We start from the raw sequence: 9688 nt of genomic DNA, 5'->3' as shown, positions 1-9688 counted from the left end.
CCGATCTTCTCAAATTCACCGACATGTCCAACCTCTTGCAGTACCATGCTCTGCCCGAGAGAAGCCTAAAAGCCTTGCCCACATCCTTGGCCACCTACAGATTGTTGAGCTTGACCTAGGTGAGGCTGTCCAAAATCGATTTCGACGGATTCGACGGATCCGACTTTATAAACCCGTTTTTAAGTTTTAACCAGATGAACTCGACTTTTGTTGAGTGGGCCCAGTCGGGTCGTGCGGGTTGAGCGGCCCATCTGGCTTCTTGCACAGGCCTAATCATTACAATTTTTTTAAACTTTTACATAAAAATATAATAAATAATTTAATTTTTTTAAATACTAAAATAAAATTATATTAAAAATTTATATTATAATAATATTTTATTCAATTTTCAATAAATTATTTCGTCTCCTAACTGCATAATGAAACAGAGTTAAGCTTTTGACTTACCATATTTTTTTATTTTTTATTTTTTGTGCGTTTTTGTTTGTTTTGAAAAAATTGTCGGAAATTCTCATCCTACTGTATTTTATATCTTCGTAACCGTTTTATTTATCTATCCAATGCTTAACTGTTGGAGGAAAAAAGAAAAAAAACGAGGCTGAACATGACTGCCCTCGTGTAAAAAGACAAAACTCATGAAACAGCATCGTGAGACTCGTCATGTACGTGGTCATTAATCAATGTAGTCAGGACAAACAGGTCAAGTTTCATGATTTGATTGGTGATAAGGTTTGAAGTTTCCGTTTCTCTGTTGCAAAGTTAATTCACATAAATGAAAAAAGGATTGTGTTCATATAGAACGTACGTCCCATGCATGCCTCGGCCTACTACTTGATCTCTCTTTCTCGCCCATATCGAAGATTGAATCTAAACCGTCCATGTTTAGCTCTAATGTTCTCTGTCTGTGGGTTGCCGTCTGCTTGCTGGCTCTCATGTTTAGCTCTCATTTTCTATTAATAACCTTCCTTTTATTTCTTTAGCTCTCACGTTCTATTAATAGCCTTCCTTTTATTTCTCATTGCGCGCAGTACGTTTTATTAAGAGTACTCTGCTTCAATCATTAGGCAGCAGTACTGTTGCAGCAGCAAATTTCTAAGTTTTGTGGAAGTGCTTTTGTAAGTACTAGTGCATGTCTCTGATCATCATTATTCAGATATATCTTCTTCATGCTAATTCATTCATCCCCTCTTTATAATTTCTTTGTGTTTAATTTCTACGTGGGCCAGTGATCTGAACCACAACAACGACGATGAATCCTGGTTATGGAGCATTAGCGTTTGTATTTCTCACACTTTCATGTCTGGTTTGTGGCAATAACACCGCTGATATGATGATCAGCGGGAAGAGATGGGCGGTTCTAGTCGCCGGTTCACGTGGTTATGAAAATTACAGACATCAGGTATGTATATATATATATATACCTTCGTACGTAAGTAAAATTATCGAAGAGTGATGCAGTTTTCTATACAAGCTATATTTCGTTTTCTGATATTATCAGTCATCTGGTTTATTACTCTGCTTTGGAACAATATGTTATTAATTGTTGTTATTCTCAATATGGCATATAAGATGTATTTTGGTGAATTGTAAACGGTAGAACAATAGAATCAATCAAAGAATTGTTGGTTGAAGTTCTCCCCTATTTTTTCTCCTCTGGTTTCATTATTTTTCTGTAATCTGATTTCTAAAACCAAAAAAAATTCTGCAAAATGATGATCATCAATTCATTTGAAGCTGTTTGGTGATTTTGGCTGTGCAGGCCGATGTATGCCATGCATACCAGGTACTGAAGAAAGGAGGGTTAAGCGATGAAAATATCGTGGTTTTCATGTACGACGACATTGCATTCCACTCGAACAACCCGAGGCCTGGTGTCATCATCAACAAACCAAATGGCGATGACGTTTATGAAGGAGTCCCCAAGGTATAACTAGTACCGTAGTTTTCTTCCATCGATGATCAGCATGCATGCCTGCCTGCCTGCCATTTCAAATATATTGGACCTAAGTAATTAATTTGCTGCTGCATGCATGGCTTGTTGATGATCTTGTAGGATTATACAGGACTTGATGCTAATGCGCATAACTTTTATGCTGTAATTCTTGGAAACAAAAGTGCTGTTTCTGGAGGTAGTGGTAAGGTTGTGGATAGCGAACCAAATGACACTATTTTCATATATTTTAGCGACCATGGCAGTCCTGGGGTACTCGGTTAGTAATTTCACTAATTTCTTCCTTTTTTTCTGGATAAATTATATAAAATCTTTTTATTAAAGCAATACTAGTATTTTTAATCTTCGATCATATTCGTAGTACCAACGACTGAAATATATAAGTAATAATCATTTTAAGTGACTTTCATAAATTAACGATTTGATAAAAAAAAAATCAAAATAATGAATAATACTTCTCTTTTAATATTTAATTAGAAAATACTTTAGCCACAAATAGATTACACAAAAGTAAACATACGAACTGATATGATTTGATCATATGGTATGTTAAATTGTAAAGTTACTTTTATTATAAAGTAAATCTAATGAATTATACGAAGCCACATCAGTATGTGAGTTTACTTTGTATAATCTTTTTTTATTTGTAGCAATTCTTTATTTGATTAGTTTGATCCGGTTTTAAAATAAAATCATGTAAGAGAAAAAAAAGTAATGAATTTTCATTTATATAATAATGACTGAAATAAATACTTTAGCATGCCATGAGTAATGATCATCATCATCTTGTACTTGTGTTAGGGATGCCTACTGGAAGTAATGTTTATGCCAAAGATCTTATCGATGTTTTGAAGAAGAAGCATGCTGCAAAAACATACAAAAGCTTGGTAATATATATATATATATAGAGTCATACTATACAGAAGTTCTATATTTTTATACACTACTTAAAAATATGTGATTTTATTCTTTTATCCTTATATTTCATGTTTCATGTTTCATAGCCTATTAATTAATTATACTAATAATTAATTAATATTTTATTAGTATAATTAATTTATAGGTTACGTACATCAATTAATTAATTATACTAATAATCTTTTTTTTTTTCTGGGTGGAAATAATTAATTAATTAATGTTTTCGATCCATATACATGATATGAGAAATAAAGGTATTTTACCTCGAAGCTTGTGAGTCCGGGAGTATTTTCGAGGGCCTTCTTCCAAAAGATATAAACATATATGCAACTACAGCAGCAAATGCAGTCGAAAATAGCTGGGGAACATATTGTCCTGGTGAACATCCTAGTCCTCCTCGAGAATATGACACCTGTTTGGGAGACTTGTATAGCATTTCTTGGATGGAGGATTGGTACGTACGTACATGCACATGATGATAAATTTGATCAGCATTTTTTATGGCAGGGCTGTTATGGTAATTATCATTAATTGGTATTGATTAATTTGCGCAGTGACAAACATGATTTGCGCAAGGAAACTTTGGGTCAGCAATATCAAGTGGTAATTTTCAAATTAATAAATAAAGGGTTTCATGCCTAGCTACTAGTTAAGATGATCATGTCAAAGTATTGTTATATATTTTTCTTATAGATCAAATTTTGTCACGTGAGTTCGCGCGCGTGTTGAGAGTGCACGCATTTTCAAAAACATAATAACAAAAATTTTATGTGCAGTTATTTTTGTATATTTTTTATATATTCTATTAATGTGATTGGCTGCGTCACTTTTTTTTTAATATAAAATAAATATTTTGACCAATCACATCAATGAAGTGTACAAAAAGTACGTAAAAATGATTGTACGTAACAAAACTCTATAATATAACAATATTGCCATTGCAGGTTCGGAGGAGAACAGCATCAGAAAATGTAGGATATAGTTCTCATGTAATGCAATATGGAAGTGCAGGACTTAGTAATGATCCCCTCTTCTCATACATTGGTACAAATCCTGCAAACGATAACTATACTTTTGCTGAATATGCCTCTTCACCACCAACTTTGCGGGTTGTTAGCCAACGTGATGCAGATCTTCTTCATTTCTGGTACAGGGTATGATCATCATGATCTTGTCTTTAAATCATTTATGTTTCTGATGATTTCTTCTTCTTTTTATATATATGATATTGGAGAAATCTTGTTTTTGTATTTTTTGATCAGTACCATAAAGCACCCGCGGGCTCTCATCAGAAGCTTGAAGCTCAAAAGCTACTGTTTGATGAAATTACCCACAGAAAACATGTGGACTACACTATAAATCAAATTGGGAAGCTTTTGTTTTCAGATGGTAATAGCTCAATGGTGTTGGAATCTGTTCGGCCAATTGGGCAACCTCTTGTGGATGACTGGGATTGTTTGAAGATGATTGTAAGTCAGTCCTACTTTTGTTCTGGTTTTGAGGCTCTGCATAAATTAATGTGGAATCTTTCACTATTTTTCTTTTTTCATGCAGGTAAGAACCTATGAGAAATATTGCGGATCATTATCAAATTATGGGAAGAAATACACGCGAGTTTTTGCCAACATGTGCAATTTTGGGGTTACCTTGGAGCAAGTACTTTTGGCATCGATTCAAACTTGTTCTGTGCCACCCCCTGCTTAGAGTTTCTTTCAGATCATAAGAAATGGATGAGCCATCTATGCATGAACTTAACTTGCAATGCATATCCCTTAATATTAAATAAGTTAATGGAATGGATGCAGCTGTGGGTGTAAAATAGATTTGGCATGTGACCTTTGAATTCAAAGTGCTAAAAGATTAGGAAATTGTAGCATAAAAGAGATGATATCCTTGATAAATCAGCCCAAAAATCTAAATTAAGGGCTTCCACAGATAATTTGCAGCTAAAGAGACATTCACCTAAGCTAGTGATAATGCCAAAATAATATGTCTAATCATGATAAGGTCATCTAAGCCTCCTCTTCTTAAAAATCCGAGCCTCTCTTTGAGCATTTCTTACCTTACTCAATTGGAATTGTCTCGAGCTCCTTAATCGTCGAGACCCACCCTTAACATGAATGGATATATCCTTAGTATGATGGTGATGGTGACTGTGGCTACTATGCCTACTTGGAGGGTAGAGAGAGCTCCCAAACTGATCCTTTTTTCGCTTTCGTTTGACATTTAAATGACGATAATTGTCTGAAAAATCACTTTCACGATAACTTGAACTGGAACCTAGTTCAACATCTTGGAAATGGTGTCGGCGGTGGCGGCGGCGGCGATTTATCCTCTTGGCGTTCTTTAACTTGTGCCACAATAAACACGTAATGTCTTCTAAAGCAAACCAATATGTCTCACATGCTGCCCAACACATCTTACAAAGGCTTCTTGCAATGCATTGGCAGATCCCCACCTTTAACAGCAAGTAGAAGAACAGTAACACTGAAAACAGAGAAAAATATAAATGAAATCAGCCATTTCCTTTTCTTCAACAAATAAACAATACTTTAAAATTTAGCAGCAAAGCAGTAAATTTTATTTTGTGATTTTTATATCAAGAACTTGACGAAGAATATGACGCCTTTATGACCAAAACGCAGTAACATGCCAATTTTTTGGGAAACAATTGGCAAGCCTAAAGCTCTGATCAAAAGATCAGCCCTAGGTAAAATTACAGAACCAGAACCAGGTAAAGTGGTGGAAATGTACACAATGGTAGAAAAGAAAAGGACTCTAAAGGCCATCAGATAATGTTATGTTTCCAAGCCTAATCCTGTGAAGCTAGTGGAGAAAAAACGAAGGTTAAAACCATCAAGAAAACCAAGGAAAGAAGAATTACTTATATAGCAAAGGACCAAGATCATCAACAGTTTCACCAGATTGGAGACACACAAATGCTCAATGAAACATACCACATCCCAAGGTCCTGAACAAACACCCCTGCAGATCAACCAGATCAAGTCAAAACAGAAATGAAACTTAATACATCCATGGCTGTGAATAAGCATTCTTGATGAAATTGCACCATGACTGAAATGGAACCCATCTAAGGTTTATAAAGTTTAAGTTCATGCATCTTAACTGCATTTAGAGCAACTCAGAATCATTTGCTTAAAATGAAAATGGACAATTTTTTCCTGTTATAAATCGACTAGTTGCTTGTGGACTAAGATGGCTTGGAGTTCAATATTCATTCAAACCCTGCTTTTCAGAGACAGGACCAAACAAAAACTATCCTTTGACATTAAAATTCTCACATTAGTATACTTAATGTGATTCCTGACAATAAGTCTGGAGTATTTCTTCAGCTAACACACAAATTCCTATAGATTTGTGGCACTGAGTTCTTTTTAGATTCTTGCTAGGCCATAAGATGCCTGTCTGTGTAGCACTTGAAATCGATCGGGTAGGTCATAATAATCAGATACAAAATCCCCAATAAAAACCTGTGCAGTCACTGCTATCAACCTAAAAATTATATAGTACACAGATAATCAACTGTGGCTAGCAAGAAAAAAAAACGACAAAAACAAGTTCAAATAAAATGAAATTTAAATTAAACTCGAAATCTTAGAAACGTCTGTCAACTTTACAGATTTGTCCATTAAGTGTGGCAGACCCCGACCCAACTAAGGGGACAGATGCAAACCACGAAAGATAATAAGAAAGGAAGTATTCTCACTCGCATGAACCACCGAAGATAGTCCTAATTGGAGTTAAGAAAGCATTTCCCAGAACACCTCCAATGCCATTTGCAGCTTTACTGATGACACCCCCCATGGTGAGATAAATCCAAGGTCACGGTCTCATGCAAAAGTTCATATTAATCGATACTAGCTCCATAGCATGCAGTTGCACTGACGAAATAACATTGGGAAAAAAAATTAGATACAAAATGAGAATTTTCCGAAAAGAATTATTATTCTCATCAGCCACTATTCACCACCCCACACACTATAAAAAAAAAAAAAAAACTGTCAAGTGTCAGGTGTGAGGTTAAATAGTGGCTGATATATAGCAAAAACCATTTTGAAAATAATAAGATTATGATAAATGATAGTTGTAGTCGTGAGTGTGCAAGCGTCATGCAGTCACTTTGAAAAAAGTGAATAAATACAGGACTCACATGAAAAAAAAAAATTTAACAGTGAACCCCACTCTTTTTCAAAGCGCCTACACGGCGTTTGCGTACTCCGTGACTGTAGGTAGCATTACTCTAAGATTATAGATGGCACCCAATATTCCCGATGTATCAAATGTTCAAAACCTAGTGTATACAATATGCAATATTTTCCAACAGCACATGAACTGCCAGAATGCAAAGTTCAAATCTGAATGAAAATAAACATTTTCTGAAGTAAGTAGTCATGATGCACCGTCAAAATTAGGCTATATATGAGAATTTTGAAAAATAATATGGACAAAGAGGTCATGCTCAAAGAAGAACAAAAAAGGGAATGAAGGGCAACATATTGCAACCCAAAAGTTCACAGCCAAACCTTATATAATGATGCATTTGTATATTACTTTGAAGACGTTTTTCATTATTCAACAGCGTAATCAAAGAATTTCAGAACTTCAACATCGGATCCATCATTTTAGCTTAATTATTGTACACTTTCAAACACATTGACTTCTTGTTCCTATAGAATAGTTTGAAATGGAAACGACTATTTAAAAAAAAAAAAAAAAAAAAACAGAAGAAGAATCCATTTATACAAAAACGAACCCTACAATCAATAGTAGAAAATCAACAAAATGACAAGGCAGAGTTTCCCAGAAACCTATTCGCTAACCTTGATTCTTTCTATAGAAGCCAACAAGTTTTCGGTGTTTGCGCACTCTTTTGAGTATCAGAGAGAGGAAACGGTTTCAACGGTCGGGTATATAATTACGAAGAAAAAGACGAGGGTGGGAAACTGGGAATACTGGGAATGGGCCCGGTGCTCAACTTGGGCCTCCATAACTCGATCTTTTTTCCATACTAATTGGGTTACGAGAATTCCATCTAAATCTCAAAAAGAATTTTAAATAGCTTTTTTTAAAAAATAAAAAATAAAAAATTATGTTTGATAAATTTATAAAATGTACTTTAAACACTTAATAAAAAAAAGATATAGATTTAATTTTTAAAAAGAACCAAATTAAAAACTTTTGTTAAAAAGCTCCTGTGGATAATGATTTTTAAAAAACAATCGTAATTAATAATAGAGTTATTTAGTACAGTTCAGCATTATTATAAAAAGTTATATATACAATTACAATTTCAAACAGCACTTGGTGCATGTTGGAGATTGCAGTGGAAGATATACCTTATACATTTAGGGCTTATAACTTATGCCTTAAGTAAAATATATGTTTGGTAAACATATTTTTAAAATATTTTCAAACATGTTATATTTGTTTGGAAACAAATTAAAAAAGTATTTTTCAAAGTAGAAATGACAATTATTTGATTTTTTAAAATTTATTTACTGTTTAGTAACCATATATTTAAAATATTTTCAAACATATTACATTTGTTTGAAAACAAGTTAAAAAAGTACTTTTCGAAGTAGAAATGACAATTATTTCATTTTTTAAAGATTATGATCATATTATTGAAAGATTAAAAATTATAATTATTTAAAAGTTGTATGAATATTTTTGTCCATTGATAATTTTTTTAAAATTCGAATTACGTTCGTATTATCTGGAAAAGTATCCTCAAATGTATTTTTTAACTTATTTGAGATTAAAAAGTAACGCCAAATAGACACTTAGAGAGAGATAGTGTCATTGGACTAAAAGGCCCACGGTGAACCGGAAATTGACTAAAAAGCCTAGAAAAAACTCCCGAATGATCATTTTATTAGCATAAGTTTGGAATTATGATGAGAAATATAACTTATAATTTTAAGATTTATTGCTTTAGAACTTATAACTTATAACTTAAGTAATAAATTATGCTATTAAAAAATTATTTATTATTTGGTAAGTATATGTTTAAACCACTTTCAAGCAAGTTACGTTTGTTTGAAAATAAATTAAAAAAGTGATTTTTGATATAAAAATTATGATTATTTGTAATTTTTAAAGATTATGACCATATCATTAAAAACATGAAAGTTGTAATTATTTGATAATTGTATGGATATTTTCATCTGTTAATAGTATTTTTTAAAATTTAAATTACATTCTGTATTATCTAAAAAAATATATTTGAGAAAAATCATCATTTCAAACGTACTTTTTTTGTGTGGCGTTACTTGCAGTGCTCGCCACCTTAGAGTCACGACTTTGGGGTTATCTTTCATGAATCTTATGGGCGCCATCCCTCCACACCTAAGTAACCTCTCATTCCTTGTCTTCCTACACGCTCGCAACAACAACTTTAATGGCTCCCTGTCGAATGAGTTGGCTCGTTTGCGTCAGTTGAAGTCGATCAGGTTTGGATCCAACAACTTGGAGGGACAGATCCCGCCATGGTTAGGGTCTTTGTCAAATCTTCAAAGCTTGTTTCTGTACAATAACCGTTTTAGCTAGAGGTCCTTTTCCCACCACCATTTTCAACACAACTTCACTGCGAGTACTTCATCTCAACAATAATCCACTTTCAGGTGCATTTACCTGGCCACAGCCACCATTTTCGATTAAATTTGTCTTCGTTGCAAAACATTGTTTGCAAGTCATGATGTTGACTCCCAGTAGAATTAATAGACGCCGCATCAGTATTGAATTATCTTCATCATATGGTCTTTCAACACCTATTACCCATTGTGATTTGAAGCCGAG

At 33.7% G+C, this 9688-nt stretch overlaps 2 protein-coding genes across 2 annotated transcripts; one reads left to right on the top strand and one right to left on the bottom strand.

Annotated features, from left to right (window-relative positions):
* The first annotated feature begins 971 nt into the window (after positions 1–971).
* Positions 972–4673, top strand: LOC121245925 (vacuolar-processing enzyme-like). The gene is made up of 10 exons (XM_041143844.1): positions 972–1115; positions 1227–1399; positions 1760–1924; positions 2054–2210; positions 2753–2838; positions 3124–3323; positions 3424–3472; positions 3814–4023; positions 4132–4338; positions 4424–4673. Exons 2-10 carry the CDS (start codon positions 1250–1252, stop codon positions 4571–4573), a joined length of 1374 nt encoding a protein of 457 aa, XP_040999778.1. The 5' UTR covers positions 972–1115; positions 1227–1249; the 3' UTR covers positions 4574–4673.
* A 133-nt stretch (positions 4674–4806) lies between these two features.
* Positions 4807–7818, bottom strand: LOC121245928. Its single transcript, XM_041143847.1, has 4 exons — positions 7711–7818; positions 6597–6771; positions 5754–5854; positions 4807–5356 (listed from the first exon to the last, which is right to left on the bottom strand). Exons 2-4 carry the CDS (start codon positions 6692–6694, stop codon positions 4878–4880), a joined length of 678 nt encoding a protein of 225 aa, XP_040999781.1. The 5' UTR covers positions 6695–6771; positions 7711–7818; the 3' UTR covers positions 4807–4877.
* Positions 7819–9688: the final 1870 nt, after the last annotated feature.

The sequence above is a fragment of the Juglans microcarpa x Juglans regia genome, chromosome 1S (genome assembly GCF_004785595.1).
Source record: "Juglans microcarpa x Juglans regia isolate MS1-56 chromosome 1S, Jm3101_v1.0, whole genome shotgun sequence".
Taxonomy (NCBI): domain Eukaryota; kingdom Viridiplantae; phylum Streptophyta; class Magnoliopsida; order Fagales; family Juglandaceae; genus Juglans; species Juglans microcarpa x Juglans regia.
The sequence above is the reverse complement of the archived record's forward strand: the minus strand, read 5'-3'. Positions and strand labels throughout refer to the sequence as shown.

Excerpts from the sequence above, each read along its gene's own strand:
- LOC121245925 (XM_041143844.1), top strand. The coding sequence starts at position 1,250 with ATGAATCCTGGTTATGGAGCATTAGCGTTTGTATTTCTCACACTTTCA. Across the intron at positions 1,400-1,759 it reads ATGAAAATTACAGACATCAG|GCCGATGTATGCCATGCATA; the intron begins GTATGTATATAT and ends TTGGCTGTGCAG. Across the intron at positions 2,839-3,123 it reads CAAAAACATACAAAAGCTTG|GTATTTTACCTCGAAGCTTG; the intron begins GTAATATATATA and ends TGAGAAATAAAG.
- LOC121245928 (XM_041143847.1), bottom strand. The coding sequence starts at position 6,694 with ATGGGGGGTGTCATCAGTAAAGCTGCAAATGGCATTGGAGGTGTTCTG. Across the intron at positions 5,855-6,596 it reads ATCTTCGGTGGTTCATGCGA|GGGTGTTTGTTCAGGACCTT; the intron begins GTGAGAATACTT and ends GTTGATCTGCAG. Across the intron at positions 5,357-5,753 it reads CTTGGTCCTTTGCTATATAA|TGTTACTGTTCTTCTACTTG; the intron begins GTAATTCTTCTT and ends CTCTGTTTTCAG.